This window comes from Scardinius erythrophthalmus, assembly GCF_964197995.2.
Source record: "Scardinius erythrophthalmus genome assembly, chromosome: 20".
Classification (NCBI taxonomy): Eukaryota; Metazoa; Chordata; class Actinopteri; order Cypriniformes; family Leuciscidae; genus Scardinius; species Scardinius erythrophthalmus.
Window position 1 is genome coordinate 33,285,812 of NC_138240.1, and position 19,541 is coordinate 33,305,352.

At 37.3% G+C, this 19,541-nt stretch overlaps 1 protein-coding gene across 1 annotated transcript; it reads left to right on the top strand.

The window, feature by feature from the left end:
* The first annotated feature begins 1,862 nt into the window (after positions 1–1,862).
* nkx3-1 (NK3 homeobox 1) lies at positions 1,863–3,037 on the top strand. The gene is made up of 2 exons (XM_081348969.1): positions 1,863–2,048; positions 2,456–3,037. Exons 1-2 carry the CDS (start codon positions 1,949–1,951, stop codon positions 2,899–2,901), a joined length of 546 nt encoding a protein of 181 aa, XP_081205095.1. The 5' UTR covers positions 1,863–1,948; the 3' UTR covers positions 2,902–3,037.
* The last annotated feature ends 16,504 nt before the right edge of the window (positions 3,038–19,541 follow it).

Genomic DNA, 19,541 nt, shown 5'->3' on the forward strand with positions numbered 1-19,541 from the left:
GCCACCCACCCTGACCCTGCCTGTCTGTAGGAGCCTCCTCGTGCTGATGAACACACACCCCGGTGCCCGGGACCCAGGGCTTACCTCAGCTTGACATTCAGGGATGATAGAGACTAAAACTGATATCTAGTTACACAATAAATCTCACTAAATTCTCAACTGACTGAGAGCGAGGAGCAGAGCGGCTCAGTGTAACAGTAATAAAAAGGTTTCTTTCTCTGGCATTTATTAAACAGGGATGTTTTCTTACATGTTTGAGGCGAAATTTAAATAACCGGGTACACTTTATTTTAAGGTGACGTACTTACATTGTGCTTACTCAAATAAGTAACGAGTAATATAACTACATGTTCTTACTATAGAGTTGCAGTTAGGGTTTGGTTTAGGGTTAGTTACCTGTAATTAATTCACTGTTATTACTAGTAAGTACATGTAACATGTACGTCACCTTAAAATAAAGTGTTACCAAATAAACAAATATATATATATGAAAAAATATATATATGAAAAAATGAAATTACAAAATAATAACAAAAAAAAATATATATATATACACACACACACACACACATATATATATACAAACAATTTTATGTATATTTTTATAATATAACATTTTATTCTATGAATATTATTAATATATATATATATATATATATATAATTAATGAAATATATAACAAAAATATACAATTTTTTTTATAATATAACATTTCATTCTATGAATATTATATATATATATACAAACAATTTTATGTATATTTTTAACATTTATTCTATGAATATATATATACACATACACACACACAATTATATATATATATATATATATATATATATATATATATATATACACACATATATATATATGAAAAAATGAAATTACAAAATAATAACGAATTACAAAATTCAAAAATATATATATATATATACACACACACACATATATACTGTATATACAAACAATTTTATGTATATTTTTATAATATAACATTTTATTCTATGAATATTATTAATATATATATATATATATATATATATAATTAGTGAAATATATAACAAAAATATACAAAAATTTTTTTATAATATAACATTTCATTCTATGAATATATATATATATATACAAACAATTTTATGTATATTTTTAACATTTTATTCTATGAATATATATATATATACACATACACACACACAATTTATATATATATATATATATATATATATATATATATATATATATATATATATTCATAGGATTAAATATATTACAAAAATATACAAAATTGTTTGTTTTTGTGTATATATAAATTGCGTATATATATATATATATATATATATATATATATATATATATATATATATAATATTCATAGAATGAGATGTTATATAAAAATATACATACAATTGTAAAATTTAAAAGAATGACATATATTACAAAAATATACATAAAATTGTACAATTTAAAAGAATGAAATATATTACAAAAATATACAAAAAATGTATGTATATATATATATGTATATATATATATATATATATATATATATATATATATAAACAATTACTTAACTCTTCATAAGTGGCTAAGAATAGTTTCATTTTCTTTCCTTCCTACTCATTTCTTAGCTTCATATAAATATACTTAAAATTATGAGTGGGGAGGACTGCTGAAAAAGAACATGAATAAAATATCTCTGCCACTGTGTGAAGAATGTATTAAGACTTGTGTCTGGTGTTTGACAGAATGATGGTCCGCGCAGACGAGTCTGTTTTAGCCATCAAGGAGCTTGAGGCGATGACGTCAGCACAGGGCGCTCCTCCAATAGTAGAAAAGACAACAGCACTCACGCGCTATTTAAAGTCAAGCAGAGCTGGAGAGTGAAAGTGCAAACACTCAACAGGAGGAAGACGCTTTATCCGTGACTTCATTCAGGAATTTGGCGACATAGATGGCGGATTCAAACAAGCAGTTGACGTCGTTTTTCATTGAGGACATTTTATCCTTAAAAGAGGATCAAAAAGATGCCGACAGAACAGACAGACGAACAGGTATTGTACTTTAAAGACAGCCTTGCAGTTGCAGCATATTCTGTATCTGTGTACATTTATTAGTTAGTTAGTTCACTCTATAACTGATGGGTTGTTTCAATTCATGTTTGGCTCAAATATGGACAAAACCAACGGTTAAAAATGTAAACCCAATGGTTGAATTTGACCCAAACATGGGCTGAAACAACCCAGCATTTTTAGAGTGTTAGTTAGGCATTTATAGAATTTGCATATCCATCTAAATTAATTAGGTAGCTAGGTAGTTTAGGTAAACCGAACATGTGTGCAGTTAGTTAAAGGTAACCCATACATTGCACATTCGCCACACAGGTTTCTGTCATACTGAAGACCAGTTTACCATTAAGAACACATGAGTTTTACCTCACATCTTGTACTTGCGTTCACAGATTCCGCAGATATCTCGGTAGACCTATGTCTGAACTCTGAGGATAATAAAACATCGTCTTCGACGGAGGCGACGCCGGGTGGCGTAAAGAAGAAGCGCTCGCGGGCCGCGTTCACGCACCTGCAGGTGTTGGAGCTCGAGAAGAAGTTCAGTCGTCAGCGATACCTGAGCGCGCCTGAGCGCGCACACCTCGCGAGCGCGCTGCACCTCACGGAGACTCAGGTGAAAATCTGGTTCCAGAACAGGAGATATAAAACCAAACGGAGGCAGTTAACGACCGAGCACAGCAAGGAATACTTTCAGAAATCAGACGCGACCGCTATGGCTGCTACAGAAGAGGACTATTTCAGAGCGTCACTTTTAGCGACAGTCTATAATAAATCCTTTCCATACCGGCCTTTCGTGTATGACTTGCAGGGACTGAGAGCATGGAGACCAGCACTGTGATGATGACCGGGAAATTAACCTGGACTTTGGGAATGTTCTCAGATTATTGTGAATAATATTCTATATTATTATGGTGTTATTTTAAATATTGTACAGCTTTGTATTCTGTGTAATAAAATATTTTTTTTCAAACTCCAGTGATAATTGTTCATTCATCCTCACTCCATCCACACCTTGATTCCCATTTTTAAAATTAATTTAAGAAGAGCTTCCTTCATGGACTGAGAGAGAAATATACTTACCTTTACCTTGCATTTAAACTCTTGAAATGCATATATCTCTTATCTGGCTAAACAGACCTAGCATACTTTTATAAGAAAACTGTTTTTTTTTCTCTCTCTCAAGAGACTGTTAGAACATGAATCTTAAGTAAAAAAAAAAAAATCTCTCTCTCTATATATATATTCAAGGAAAATAGTGCAACCTATCATTTATTGGCCTACATTTTATAGCCACTAATTTGCAAAAGAGTAAATTGCCTTGAGTGTGTGTTGCAAGCTCATATATGGCCTCCGATAATTCATGTGTTCTCAAAGTAATTTCAGTGTATTATGTGTTTCTAAAGTTTTTCTTTCTTTGGACTTCAGTGAAAGTTTTCTCGCATACATCATTATTCTTTCAAATCTCGAAATCATCACACTTATCTATAAGAACTAATTCCTAAAAGCGCCCCATTGTTGAACAAGGACTGCAATTATACTTCAGCCTGTACACTTGCCGTTCACAAGCCATTCCAGCTGATAAATCAAGAGAAGGAATCTTTTTGTAAAACATGCGGGCCTGCTCAACACAGAAGTTTAACGTTGCTACAAGAGATAGCAATCTCAAGCGCCCCTATCCTTTTCCTATTCAACTTAAGTTGACTTCAGCAGAGCAATGGCTTGAACCGCCTCGACCGGAGGTGGTCTGTTGTCTGAGTGATACAGGCTTCTCCAGGAAAGATGACATGATTTACCCTGTAAAGTGATGGTCTAATCAGTGAGTCATGAGAACAGGTTTGCAAAGGGCTCTGAGTCTGAGACCACAGGATCTCCCAACCTGAAAAATCTAAGTTTACACACAAAATTCCCAACATTCTGTGAATATGTAATTATTCTTCAGGAAGTAACTGCCATGTATGTCATCCGTCACCTGTCTTTAAAGAGCTCTCGGGCATAACCAGACCTCTTTAGCTATTTCTACAAAGACTTGTCTCAGTAAGTGTGTGGCTTTTCATGAATTGCAAGAGGAAGTGTTTGTTACAGGAGTGTTAAAATGAGGTATGTTTGCGCTCCAGAACATCAAAAACGTAATAGTTTTTGCTAAATAGTTTTGAATGAGATGTCATTTGAATGTAAACTTAAACAGTGTAAACTTAAACTATATATCTTATATAAAACTAAACTATATATATACACTCATTGGACACCCTTTTGCCTTCCGGCTACAATCTTGGGCAAAAAAAAAGGCTAAACACTTAACTTTTAATTGTCTTAACCACCTATTATTGGTCAGGAAATTAGCCAAATTTAAGAGAATGCACTACTTAAAAAGCTACTGCTGTCTCAGAAAAACATCAAAAAGTTTTTGTCAGAATATGGGAAGTTGTGTGTGGAGCGATGAATCACAATGAGTTGGATCGTGGTGCTCCAGAGCTACGTCTTCGGAAATCTTCTGTGAAATATAATAAATGCATCCACAGTGAAGCATGAAGAAGAGTCTCATTGTGTGGGGAGCCTTTATTGGTTTTTATTGCTCATTTAATGCTTTGGAGTACATGAGAATATTGCAGGAAGTCTTGCTTCCTACAAATGAAAAGTTGTTGTCTAAAAGGGAATGATCAGATGTTATTTCTCAACAAGACAACGTTCCTGCCCAAACTGTAAAGACAACCAAGAAGTGGCTTGAGAACAAGTCCAGTCGGCTCATGTTTTGGCCAGGTCAGAGTCCAGATTTGACCCCTATAGTGACTATTTGGTCTCACATTAAACTCAAACGAACTGGGAGACATTTTTCAACCACTCATGAACTGTTTGAAGCCATTAACACTGAGTGGAACAACACTGACTCTTCTTCCTGTAAAAAAGCAAGTTCTGCAAGTCCTGGAAGTTACTTTATCTACAGTATTAGTGCAATTCTTGCTAATTTCCTGACCAGTGATTTGAGATTAAAATGGTTAAGACAATAAAAAAAAAACACTAAATATTTTGCCATTTTTAGCTAGGCCCATTTTCTTGTCCAGGAGTGTAGGTTATATATTCACTTATGTACACTCATTGGACCCCAGAACTGCCTTAATTCTTCAACAAGGTGCTGGAAACATTCCTCAGGTATTTTGATCCATATCGACATGATAGCATCGCACATTTGCTGCAGATTTGTCGGCTGCACATCCATGATGTGAATCTACCAAATCATTCCAAAGCTGCTCTATTGGATTGAGATCTGGAGGCCGTTTGAGTTTAGTGAACTCATTGGCATGTTAAACAAACCCGTTTGAGATGATTTGAGCTTTGTGACGCGTGTTGGAAGGAGCCATCAGAAGAAGTGGTCATAAAGGGATGGACAATACTCAGGTATAGACTGTGGCATTTAAGTGATGCTCAATTGTTATAAGGGTATAACCACTGATACAAGGCAGGATCATCCATGCTTTCATGTTGTTTACGCCAAAATCTGACACGACCATCTGAATGTTGCAGCAGAAATCCAGACTCATCAGATCAGGCGATGTTTTTCCAATCTTCTCGTGTCCAGTTTCGTTGAGTCTGTGTGAAGCCTCAGTTTCTGTTCTCGTGTGTGTCTTCTGCTGCTGGAGCTCTCGTGCTTCAAGGTTGGACGTTAACATTCAGAGATGCTCTTCTGCAGACCTTGGTTGCAACGAGTGCTTATTTGAGTTTCTGTTGCCTTTCTATCAGCTGAAACCAGTCTGGCCGTTCTCCTCTGACCTCTGGCATCAACAAAGCATTTTCACCCACAGAACTGCCACTCACTGGATATTTTCTCTTTTTCAGACCATTCTCTGTGAACCCTAGAGATGGTTGTGCGTGAAAATCCCAATAGATCAGCAGTTTCTGAAATACTCAGACCAGCTCGTCTGGTCATGCCATGTTCAAAGACAATTAAATCTTTTCTTCCTCATTTTGATGCTCAGATTGAGCTTCAGCAGATCGTCTTCACCACGGCTACTAGTTGCTGCCATGTGATTGGCTGATTAGATACAGTATTTGCTTTAACAGACATTTGAACAGGTGTGCCTAATAAATCATCTGGTAAATATACACAGCTCCATAGTTCATGTATAGTTATAAAACTTTCAATAACTTCCGTTTGTATGGCTATTTAGCATTTATGAGCATTTAATCAATTCTGTAATATAATAATAATAATTTCCTTATGTTTTCTACTTGCCTTACTGCATAGCTTCACACTTATGTTACTGCAGGAATGTTTCTATTTGGCAACAGTTTCTTTCAGTGATTGATGGCAATGATTTTAGTATTTCAAATATGAAATAGCAGGAATTCTCCACTTCCCATTGGTCAAATGATTGAAACCAGTTTCATCTAAAACTCAAACCTGTCAGGTGAAGTCTGGCTTTGACATCAAACTTGTTCTAGATTAGTCCCTTTTCTTTCAGTTGAAGCTTGCGGATCCACCCAGCCACGGCATATCCACCCGCATATTTCTATCTCTACAACAATGTCATGCCACTTAATAATAGTAATCTGTGTGAAGACATTGTTTTGGTTTGTGAGATAAGAGCGGGCCGGGATCCAGGGGTTCTCCGAAACAGAGACGGCTTCATCTAATGCCACCCACTTGGCTTGGCTCCAGAGGAACTCTGGAATTTTGTGTGTCAATCCATTTCTGTCTGTTCGTATCAATATCCTCACTTTGCGAAAATATGTTCTGTGTTACACCTAAATTACCCATCAAAGTGCACTTCTCATATCGTACACGCAAACGCAGGGGAATTCGTCGTGATGTCATGAAAACATGTGTGGGATTGGCTTCAATTCCATTCTCTCAAATATGTTTTTCAATTGGCAGAGAGAATGAAATGTGCGCTTTCGTTATTGTTGTCAACAGAGAAACAGGCAAACACTGTAAACCCGAATAAGTTAGCAGAACTCAAAAAATTTCAATCGATTGCCTCAATTTTTTAAGTTTTGAAATTCGAAGTTTAAGTAAGCAGAACAGGCAGATTTTAAGTTTGTACTTAAACATTTCAAGTTAAGAACAATTAAAATCAGAGTACACTATTTCATACATTTAACTTAAAACCTTCATGTAATCTCAATGTGAACACTTTCATTAGTATTAACTTATAGTTTTAACAAGCTACTTTGCTAACATACTATTATGTTATCATGCTAACAATAGTATGTTATACAGCATTTGCTGTATGAGTGCAACAAAATAAAGATTTTATTTGCTCTCAAATCAAGCCGCATGCACCACTTGTCACCATGATGGTAACTATCCTAAAACCAACATTAACAGAAATTCTTCTAAATTAGCATAACAAAACATTAATCAATACTCAATCTCCCACTTAACATTAATCTTGCACAAAAAAAAACACATTATATTACACTTAATTTTAGCATTTACTCTCCCATTCAAGTGTCATCGGCAAAGCATGCTGGGAAATAGACATCCCAGCCGTTTCAGTTAAACTTAAGTTTGTGTAAATTAAAATAAATCATTTCATAAAACTCAAAACAATGAAACAGTTCAGTTTACTTAAAATATATCAGTTCTGTGAACTTGAAAGAAAAAGAAAGTGCTAAATACTCATAAAAGTTAATTTGACTGAACTAATTAGTTTAATTTAAGTTTGTCCTACTCAAACCAATTAATTATTTGAGCGTTAGAGTTTACAGTGAACCTTGCAAAATGTATAATGCAATACAATTTTGACTGACAGCTAAAGGGATAGTTCGCTCAGAAAACTCAAAAACCAGAATTACTTTCTTCCTTTCTTCTGTGAAAGACAAAAGGATCATTTCTGAAGAGTCTCCCTACAGCTGTTTTACATGCAAGAACATTCCACTGCTCACAATAAATCAATAAATAATTGTCCATATGACTCATTTTCTATGTTGCATTTCTTCTGGAGTTGTGTAGTTAGTTAGACTTAGTTATTTTGTAGTTTCAAGAATAAAAAATGTTAAGTCGTTATTCACTGATAATCTTCCAGCATCTCTGAAATCTCATTAATGTCCTTGTTTAGATTAAAACAGGCACACCAGGCTTTTCACCACTGATTCTTGCGTGTGTACTAAACTCACAGCTTATATTTATGTGAATATATGGAAGGAATAATGAAGTTTGAAAGCTGAAAGCCAGAGGGGAAGATCTTCAGTGAATAATGAAATCACAAATCACACAAAACTATCATATCATACTTTAAACTATAGACTAGGAGCTGTATATCATATTTTTATAGTGTCGTTTGCCCTTTCTGGAGCTTGACAGAAATGGTCACTATTCTATTAAAGTCTAAGACAATCACTATTAAAGAAAAATATTAAAAAACAAAGCATGACGGTAAGTAAATAATTCGAGAATTTCAATTTTTGGTTAAACTTTTCTTTAATTTGACAATAGCAGGACCACAGTACTTGTCCAGGCCTGTGTCACTCATGTCAGTTCGTTTTTACTCTCTGATGAACTTGCTGTCAAGCCACACCTTAATTATAATTTTTTTCTACTTGTCAAAATGCATTATGTAAATGTTCTTACCCAATAATTAGGCACTTGAGTACAGTACATAATTTATTACCTTTCAAACCTCTTCATGCAAACCTGCATTGCAAGATTATTAGAGAATAGCATGGTAATCTGATTCAGACAAAAGCGAATGGGAAATATGTATTTGAAGTGTTTGGTGTCCTGGTAAAGCTCACGCTGAGGTATAGAGGAGTCTGTTAAGCGCTCTTTCTGATCCTCTACAGGTGGAGGTCAGGGTGGGTGGAGCGTGTGACCCCCCCAGGTGTGACGGAGAACGAACAAAGCTTTTGATCGTGACTCAGCAACCTCATCCAATACCTGCCAATCAAACTAGACTGCTCTCTCACGCAAGTACGGGTGGAGCTGTCTGTCTGTTGAAACTTATTCCACCATATTTACAGCTCCATTTTGGGCTTTAAACAGGTCAAACAACCTTGTGGCTTGAATATGAGGCATTGTGAATTTGGTACTCTGAACAGAATTCCATACATTTTATATATTATTTAAACAAAGCATGTGCAAATTCTTAAGTCAACACCATTGCTGAGTGTTTTCTCCTTACAACTGCAGTGAAATAAGACAAACAAGTCTCAAAAATGCGGTTTGAACACGCTGGTGTTTCTGATGTCACAAAGGTTATCCCGGTATATTTCTTTTTGTTGATACAGCCTAAAAAATCGGGTAGATTTAGCAATATGGCAGGTGTATGATGTATATTATGATGTTATGATGAACTATTTGCCTTTCTCCACTTTCGTTCTGAGATGTTTAAAGCGTTTCTGATTATTGTTAGAAGGCAGACTGAGATGGCGAACGGGAACATGGTTTGTGTAACATTAGCAACACATTATTTCGGTTTGATAACATAGTCAAGCAAAAAGCTAATCATATTAATTATTGTTATGTGTCCGGCGTAGTAAAGAGCGATACCATTGTGCAGCGTTTGCCTCAGTAAGTTGGCTGAGTGAATCTGTGAGCTGGTGTGAGTGAGTGGAGGCGGGGCTAATTAGCATATTCATAAAACCGCATATACTAAATGAAGCAAGGGTGTAGAGTTACATTCAAGCTATTTTAGGGCATGAAGAATTTTTTTTACTGGAAAAAAACATTTAAATATGTAATTTTGGTGATCAAAGATGAGTTTTAAGGGATAAAATTATTGACTACAGGGGGACTTTTGTTTAAATAGACTATGACATCTTTATCACAATATCCACATGACAGTATTTTCATTGGAAAGTCTTTCATGCTCATCCGGGCTGAATGTATTCTTATTCAAAAATACAGTAAAAACAGTAGTATTGTAAAATATTGTTATAATTTAAAATAGCTGTTTTATGTGAATATATTGTAAAATGTAATTTATTCCTGTGATCAAAGTTGAATCTGAAAAACTCTCCAGTCTTCAGTGTCACATGATCCTTCAGAAATCATTCTAAAATTATGATTTACTGCTCAAGAAACATTTCTGATTATTATCAATATTGAAAACAGTTGTGCTGCTTAATATTTTTGTGGAAAACAGTGATAAATGTTTCAGGATTGATGAAGAAGAAGAAGAAGAAGCATCACACAGTTTCCTCAATGAGATTAAATGGAGACCAAATGGAGATGTTTGTGTAGGTAAATACAGATATATTCTATCCACATTCATTTGTAACACTTTATAATAAGTATACATTGATAAAGTATTTACAAATCAGTTGCAAACTATTAGTTTAGTTAATTAATGGTTTATAAACTGTAATTAATACATTAATAGACTTTATACAAATAGGTAGTTCTTCATTCGTTGTCACTGTAATCAACAAACTATTATTGTTTAGTTATCTCGTTTATAAAGAGTTAGATAATATTAGATAAATGTAAATAGTTCTCACTTTAGATTAGATCACGGAATACCATTAATGTCATTAATTAAGTACATTATGGGTTGCTTAAAATGTTTAAACATACATTAAGCCAATCCCCAATGCTAAACAGCCACTCAAAAATAAAAAATAACGTAATGTTGAAGATATGAAATACATACAAATACTCATAAGATCACTGTTAAAATACATCAGTTACAGTTTGGATTACAGTTTGTACAATACAAATTATTAAGCATTTTAAGCAAACATTTTAAGGAACTCAAGTTAATAAAGACCAATTGGTTTAAAGCACTTAATGACATTTTCCATGATCTAATCTACAGTAAGAACTATTTATGGTTAATAAGTTGTTAGGAATATCTAACTCTTTATGAGCTAATTAATCAATAACACTTATTTACAGCGAAAATGAATGAAGAACTCACTCTCATTCACTAATTAACTATAAACGATTAAGTGCTTTGTTACTGTATACTTAGTATAAAGTGTAACCCATTCATTTTATAGCTCTAGTATGTTTTCATTTTAGGGGAAACATCTGAGACAAGGTATTTTACATCAAAGAAGCATAATTAAGATCTCCACTCTCCCGAGTCCACATCTCTTGTGACGTGAAAGAGAAACATTTCAGCGATTTTCCTTTGGGTGTACATGTAGGTGCGGTTTCCACCAGAATTGCATGGTATCGAGCTAAAACTATCTTTCGACACATTAGTAGTTGCATCAAGTTCTTGCAACCAATTCACGACTAATGGATTGACTGACTAACTGACTTCCAATGTCTCACCTTGCCCAGTCAACAACAAGCTTTCAGATCATTTCCCCTGATCTCTTTCCTCAGTGTGGTGGTTCTCTAAGCAACGGCCTTTGGGAGGAAGATGCTGTAGTCTCCGTTTAGGGGTAAACAGGATTATAACCTTTGGGTCCAACTGATCCAGTGTCTCAGCCACTTTGGCTCCATCATTAAAGGATTAAAAGTGTTGGAAACCCTGATAAAGCCGGTTCACCTCCCTCTCTGTCTAGCACAGGTTCATACCCAGCCATTATCAGGAGAGTGACAGTGCTTCTGAGGGGAGTGTGGCTTGCTCTGAGTGGGGATTAAGACATCTTGTTGTTGTTTCCGTTATTCACATCCGTAACATCTGCGGGTTCAAGCTCTGAGTAATGTCTGTTTGCAATACAATTAGAGACAGATAAAAATCTCGGGGGCAAAATGGCAGATCTTGTAGTGATGCCAGCTTTGGGAAGCACGAATATTTCGATGAGAATGGTCACGTTCGAAAATAAATAATTAAATAAACAAATTAATATATATATATACTGTATACATATATTAATTTGTTTATATTTGTATATATATATATATAATTCTGAAAAAAAATATGTATCACAGTTTTACAAAACATTATATATATATATATATATATATATAATATTTTGTAAAACTGTGATACATAATTTTTTTCAGAAATATTTGATGAATAGAAAGGTCTGAAAAACAGCATTTCAAATATAGATCATTTTTAACATTATAAATGTTGGACGAACATTATGTATGATATGTAATTATATATGCCACATTTCTTCTACAGATTTAGGCTGCCTTTACAACTGATTGTCTCATGTAATCCCAGATTGACTCGATGATAGTGAGATCAGATCTCAATGTGGGCCATACTTTCTGTTGTTGAACTCCTTGTTCATAGAAAATATACTTCCTGCTGACACGCTAAAAGCATTCATGACTGCTGGGGGTTGCTTCCTCGCATCTTCTGATCTAGAGTGTTCTAGCTGGTTCCTAGGGTGCTCTGGGTGGTTGCTAGGGGGGGTTCTATGGTGTTTTGGGTGGTTGCTAGAGGGTTGCTTACTGGCACCTTCTAGAATGTTGTGGGTGGTAGCTACGAGGTTTCTTGGGATTTCTGGGTGGTTGCTAAGGGGTTCCTATGGTGTTCCGGTTGGTTGCTAAGGGGTTCCTATGGTGTTCCGGTTGGTTGCTAGTGGGTTCTTAGGGTGTTCCGTGCGGTTGTGATGGTTGTTCCTATGGTATTCTAGGTTGTTGCTAGCTATCCTATGGTGTTCTTAGCTCAGGGGTGCCCAATCCTACTCCTGCCGACCGACTGTCCTGCACAGTTCATCCCCAACCCTAATCAAACACACCTGCCTTTAATTTTCAAGTGATCCTGAAGACCTTAATTGGTTGCCTCAAGTGTGTTTGATTAGGGTTGGAGATGAACTGTGCAGGACAGTCGATCGGCAGGAGCAGGATTGGGCACCCCTGTCTTAGCTGGTTTATGCCTGTCAAAAAATGTCCAAATTCCCTCTAAAACCACCCAATAAAATGGTAGGCAAGTTTAGGCCAAAAAGTTCAATAACTGTATTATAAAACTGTAACTGTCTTAAAACATTTTTTTTTTTTGTGAAGCATCTGAAGTGCCTAAGACTTTGATCAGTGGTCATCAGCTAACAAACTTGATCAGGTTCCTCTGATTTCTAGTTTTTTTGTTTCGTGACAGAGCCTTCATGTTGAGTGTGAAAGATGAAGACAGAAACCTGTAAACAAACTGATAAGAGTCAGCAGCGTGAGGTGTTGGGTCTGGTTCTGGCAGGAGAGGATGGTAAATTCAGGTTTCTGAAAGCGATTTATTATTATTTTATTGATGGAAATTTCCTGTCTGATTTTGGATAACATTCTGTTGTTTGTTGTTCTTTGATCACACCTTCAAAAGTAATTCAAGAAACACGTCACATGACCACCACAATTTGATTGTTGCCTCATTGTTGATATACTTTACTTTTAGCACACACACCCTCTATGAAAACAATCAGGTCATCCTCACCTCGTATGAAGCTCTATTCAGTGATTGGGTGAGGCATCATTATTTCCAATGATGGTTATTCGATGTCTTTCCAGGGAACCACACCTGACCTGACTGTCAACAGTGCGAACACATTCATTCTCACATCACCTGTCCTGATGGAGAGAAAATCAGTTCAGAGAGAAAATCAAATGCTTATCTGAACATGAGAAAGTCAAGTTTGCTTTAAGCAGACGCTTGACAGAACCGACTGATGACCACTTGCACCTTGGTCATCTCTGCTGCATGAAAGTGCTGCTTTTGCACATGTAAAACTCAGCACCAGAATGCTAGGGGATTATGTTGTGGCGAATTCATAGTTCTTTTTGGTTCAGGTCTCAAAGAAGTTTCTCAGAGTCGAGACTCCAGGTCAGAAGAATTTACTTTATTGTACAAAACAACAAAGGAGAAGCCGGCCGGCCGTCCGGACATCTGAAGTTACAATGGCCAGTGTTCATGTCTTATATTTTTTCTTATCGCTAGGTGCCCAATGGGCACCCTCAAATCTATCTCTTCCCCTCTGTCACGCCTGGTGACCTTGGCACAGTTAGACATGTCTTCTCTATTGGTCAAACCTCACACAATGGTGCTCTGTTTCATACTGTATTTTGACACTTTGCATTTGCTGATGCATACTGGTTATTTTCCATTCTCTCATCCTTTCTCAGACCCATTTTGTCATGCTTGTCATTTTCATTACATCATACTTAGACATGAATCAAGGAAATTCTCCAACAGTTTCTATGGTGTTCTGGGAGGTTGCTATTTTCTTACTGACCCCTCCTAGGGTGTTAGAGCTGGTTGCTAGAGGGTTTCTATGGTGTTCTGGGTGGTTGCTAGGGGGTTGCTAACTGGCACCTTCTAGAGTGTTATGCATGGTTAGGGTTTCTAGGAAGTTATGGGTGGTTGCTAGGGGGTTCCTATGGTGCTCTGGGTGGTGTTATTGGTGGTTACAATGGGGTTTCTAGGGTGTTATGCATGGTTGCATGAGAGGAATTTCCTATGGTACTCTGGGTGGTTGCTAAGGGGTCCATAGGGTGCTCTGGGTGGTTGCTATGGGGTATCTAGGGGGTAATGGGTGGTTGCTAGGGGTTTTCTACAGTGATCTTGGGGTTTGCTATGGGGTTTCTATGGTGTGTTGTGTGGTTGTTCCTAGGGTGTTTCTAGAGTGTTATTGGTGGTTGCTAGGGGGTTTCTGTGGTGTTTTGGGTGGTTGCTAGGGGATTGCTTACTGGCACCTTTTAAAGTGTAATGGGTGGTTGCTATGGGGTTCCTAGGTATTTCTGGGTGGTTGCTAGTGGGTTTCTAGGGTGTTATGGGTGGTTGCTAGGCTACGGGGTTAATAGGGTGTTTTGGCTGGTTGCTAGGGGGGTCCTATGGTGCTCTGATGGTTTCTAGGGGCTTCCTATGGATTTCTGGGTGGTTGCTAAGGGGTTCCTATGGTGTTCTGTACGGTTGTTAGGGATGTTCATTTGGTATTCTCGGTGGTTGCAAGTGGGTTACTAGGGTGTTCTGTACGGTTGTTAGGGATGTTCATTTGGTATTCTCGGTGGTTGCAAGTGGGTTACTAGGGTGTTCTGTACAGTTGTTAGGGATGTTCATTTGGTATTCTCGGTGGTTGCAAGTGGGTTACTAGGGTGTTCTTAGCTGGTTTCAATACTTAAGAGTTTGTTAAAATTCCGAACTTGAAACAGTATGAACAATAGTTGCTCACCTTAGCAAATACCAAAAATAACCTCCCAGTAGGCTCTACTTTCAGTTTTTTTTTTTTTTTTTTTTTTTTTATCATTTTCATTGAACAAGTGGTTGGTGATTGACAAGATGATCTTTATCTCAACAAAGACGCTATCAGGTGAGACCAGTATAGCCTACCTGGAAGACTTTCCCATTGCTACACATGCTTCATGAACCCTAAGCTATGACAGCCATACTGCTAAAAATCTCTCTATCTTTGTTCACTAAGAGAGCTTGTGTACAATGGATGCATTGGAGTACAACCAAGCGTGAGGATCACATGTTTGTGTCATTCTTCAGCTTAAGACAGACAAAATGGACAAAATTCCGGCTTAATACTGATAAAAGATAGTTTACAGCCTGCCAATTTTAAACATAGCAGACATGTAAGTATGAGTATGAGACTGTGTTGGTGTGTGATTGTATGTGCCCTGACTGACCCTCTCAGGGAAGAGCAGTCACAGGATCACACCAGCCCTGACCTTTGACCCCATCAAGAGTGACCAATCATGCCCAGGCAGGGTCAGAGAGCTAGGGGAACACAGACATGGGTCTCTGACTGTCGGCTTTATCATGACTGATTCACGTATTGCTCCAACCAGGAACCCTGTTACAGGCCATTTAGCAGCGTGGAACAGACACGGGTATTAATCAGACGCATGACCGATATGGATGCTCTCCAGGAAGTTAAAGTAGGAGAGATTTCAGTTGGGTTTGGGAAAGGAATAAAGGAATTAGGAGCCACCAAACTAATGCAGCGGTGACGTTACCACACTCTCAAGGCAATTTGTAACCATTTTACGTTTTGGCGAATTGGTATGATCTTATTCATAGTGGTGGGCCTTCTTGCTTATTTTTTTTCTGAAAATCTTATATTTCATATCGTACGAATTCATACAAAATTGCCACCTCAAAAAATAGTGAGTTTCTTATGAGATCAGGTTGGTTATTCTGAATGTTTCACAACCATGAGTTTCTTGATTTCACTTAAATTTATACATTAAAAATCTGTTAATTTGAGTTGAGTCAGAATCTTTTTTGTAAAATTCTAAATTCTTTACCAAGAGTGTAGAACGTCATTTGCATTGTATTATCATCTTAAAGGGAAAGCTCAGCGAAAAGTGAACATCCGCCCATCATTAATTCACTCTTCATATGTCTTTCTTTCTACCATGGAACACAAAAGCAAACATGTTGTTGACGCCTCTTGAAAATGCCATATTATAAAACAGATAGTTCCGGTCCTTGATTCTGATTGGTTGAGCCGCGTTCAAAGCCTTTGTAAATTATTCTACAAAACCAGTGACCTCATTACATCAATATTACTGTCTAAACAGTAAAATACATATTTTTATGGACTAACCGGCTTCTTGCTTTAATATACACCTACATTTATAATGGTTTTATGATCAATTTAGTCTTTTTTGGAGTCTGGTCCCCAAAGTCCTTTAACCTTCCCTTGTGGAAAAGAAGTGTGCTTAATTGTATTGAATGTGAACTTGTAGTGTACTGCACATCTTTAAGTATATTTTTTTATAAAACTGTACATGTAGATAATAAAATTTTATGAAATAAAAGTGTACTTGGAGAGAGCCCACTTTCATGACTGTTTCTCGATACACTTAAGTTCACTTTGTAATAATGGCAAATGAAAAGACATAAATCGAAATAACATTCAAGTTTATTTTAGTTTACCATAATAAATGTTTGTCAGTACATTCAGCAGTAGACTAAAGACAATAAATGTAATGATGAAATGGAATATAAAGATGTATTTAAAGGGTTAGTTCACCCAAAAATTTAAATTCGGTCATTAATTTCTCACCCTCATGTCGTTCCAAACCCATAAGACTTTCATTCGTCTTCGGGACACAAATGAAGTTCTTTTTGTTGAAATCTGAGAGCTTTCTGTCTCTCCATTGACAGCTACGCAAATACCACTTTGACCTTTTAAAAAGTTCATAAACAGATTGTAAAACTAATCCAAATGAATTGAGCATTTGAAGAGACTCGATCGCTTTATATGATGAACAGATTTAAATTAGGCTTTTATTCACATTTAAACATTGATCAGCGAACATAAACAGAAGCTCAACCGAACCTGCTTGATGGGAGAGTACAAACCTCAACACAAGAATGAACCTCATTGGTTCTTGCTGAAGCTCAAATGTGATGCGTAACACGAGAATGAACCTCATTGGTTCTTGCTGAAGCTCAAATGTGATGCGTAACACGAGAATGAACCTCATTGGTTCTTGCTGAAGTTCAAACGTGATGCGTAAAACGAGAATGAACCTCATTGGTTCTTGCTGAAGCTCAAATGTGATGCGTAACACGAGAATGAACCTCATTGGTTCTTGCTGAAGCTCAAACGTGATGCGTAACACGAGAATGAACCTCATTGGTTCTTGCTGAAGCTCAAACGTGATGTGTAACACGAGAATGAACCTCATTGGTTCTTGCTGAAGCTCAAACGTGATGCGTTACACGAGAATGAACCTCATTGGTTCTTGCTGAAGCTCAAACGTGATGTGTAACACGAGAATGAACCTCATTGGTTCTTGCTGAAGCTCAAACGTGATGCGTTACACGAGAATGAACCTCATTGGTTCTTGCAGAAGCTCAAACGTGATGCGTAACACGAGAATGAACCTCATTGGTTCTTGCTGAAGCTCAGACGTGATGCGTAACATGAGAATGAACTTAATTGGTTCTTGCTGAAGCTCAAACGTGATGCGTAACACGAGAATTAACTTAATTGGTTCTTGCTGAAGTTCAAACGTGATGCGTAACACAAGAATGAACCTCATCCTCATTGGTTCTTGCTGAAGCTCAAACGTGATGCGTAACACGAGAATGAACCTCATTGGTTCTTGCTGAAGCTCAAACGTGATGCGTTACACGAGAATGAACCTCATTGGTTCTTGCTGAAGCTCAAACGTGATGCGTTACACGAGAATGAACCTCATTGGTTCTTGCTGAAGCTCAAACGTGATGCGTAACACGAGAATGAACCTCATTGGTTCTTGCTGAAGCTCAAACGTGATGCGTTACACGAGAATGAACCTCATTGGTTCTTGCTGAAGCTCAAATGTGATGCGTAACACGAGAATGAACCTCATTGGTTCTTGCTGAAGCTCAAACGTGATGCGTTACACGAGAATGAACCTCATTGGTTCTTGCTGAAGCTCAGACGTGATGCGTAACACAAGAATGAACCTCATTGGTTCTTGCTGAAGCTCAAACGTGATGCGTAACACGAGAATGAACCTCATTGGTTCTTGCTGAAGCTCAAACGTGATGCGTAACACGAGAATGAACCTCATTGGTTCTTGCTGAAGCTCAAACGTGATGCGTTACACGAGAATGAACCTCATTGGTTCTTGCTGAAGCTCAGACGTGATGCGTAACACAAGAATGAACCTCATTGGTTCTTGCTGAAGCTCAAACGTGATGCGTAACACGAGAATGAACCTCATTGGTTCTTGCTGAAGCTCAAACGTGATGCGTAACACGAGAATGAACCTCATTGGTTCTTGCTGAAGCTCAAATGTGATGCGTAACACGAGAATGAACCTCATTGGTTCTTGTTGAAGCTCAAACGTGATGCGTAACACGAGAATGAACCTCATTGGTTCTTGCTGAAGCTCAAACGTGATGCGTAACACGAGAATGAACCTCATTGGTTCTTGCTGAAGCTCAAACGTGATGCGTAACACGAGAATGAACCTCATTGGTTCTTGTTGAAGCTCAAACGTGATGCGTAACACGAGAATGAACCTCATTGGTTCTTGCTGAAGCTCAAACGTGATGCGTAACACGGGAATGAACCTCATTGGTTTTTGCTGAAGCTCAAACGTGATGCGTAACACGAGAATGAACCTCATTGGTTCTTGCTGAAGCTCAAACGTGATGAGTAACACGAGAATGAACCTCATTGGTTCTTGCTGAAGCTCAAACGTGATGAGTAACACGAGAATGAACCTCATTGGTTCTTGCTGAAGCTCAAACGTGATGAGTAACACGAGAATGAACCTCATTGGTTCTCGCAGAGGCTCAAACGTGTTGCGTAACACGAGAATGAACCTCATTGGTTCTTGTTGAAGCTCAAACGTGATGAGTAACACGAGAATGAACCTCATTGGTTCTTGTTGAAGCTCAAACGTGATGAGTAACACGAGAATGAACCTCATTGGTTCTTGCTGAAGCTCAAACGTGATGAGTAACACGAGAATGAACCTCATTGGTTCTTGCTGAAGCTCAAACGTGATGAGTAACACGAGAATGAACCTCATTGGTTCTCGCAGAGGCTCAAACGTGTTGCGTAACACGAGAATGAACCTCATTGGTTCTTGCTGAAGCTCAAACGTGATGCGTAACACGAGAATGAACCTCATTGGTTCTTGCTGAAGCTCAAACGTGATGCGTAACACGAGAATGAACCTCATTGGTTCTTGCT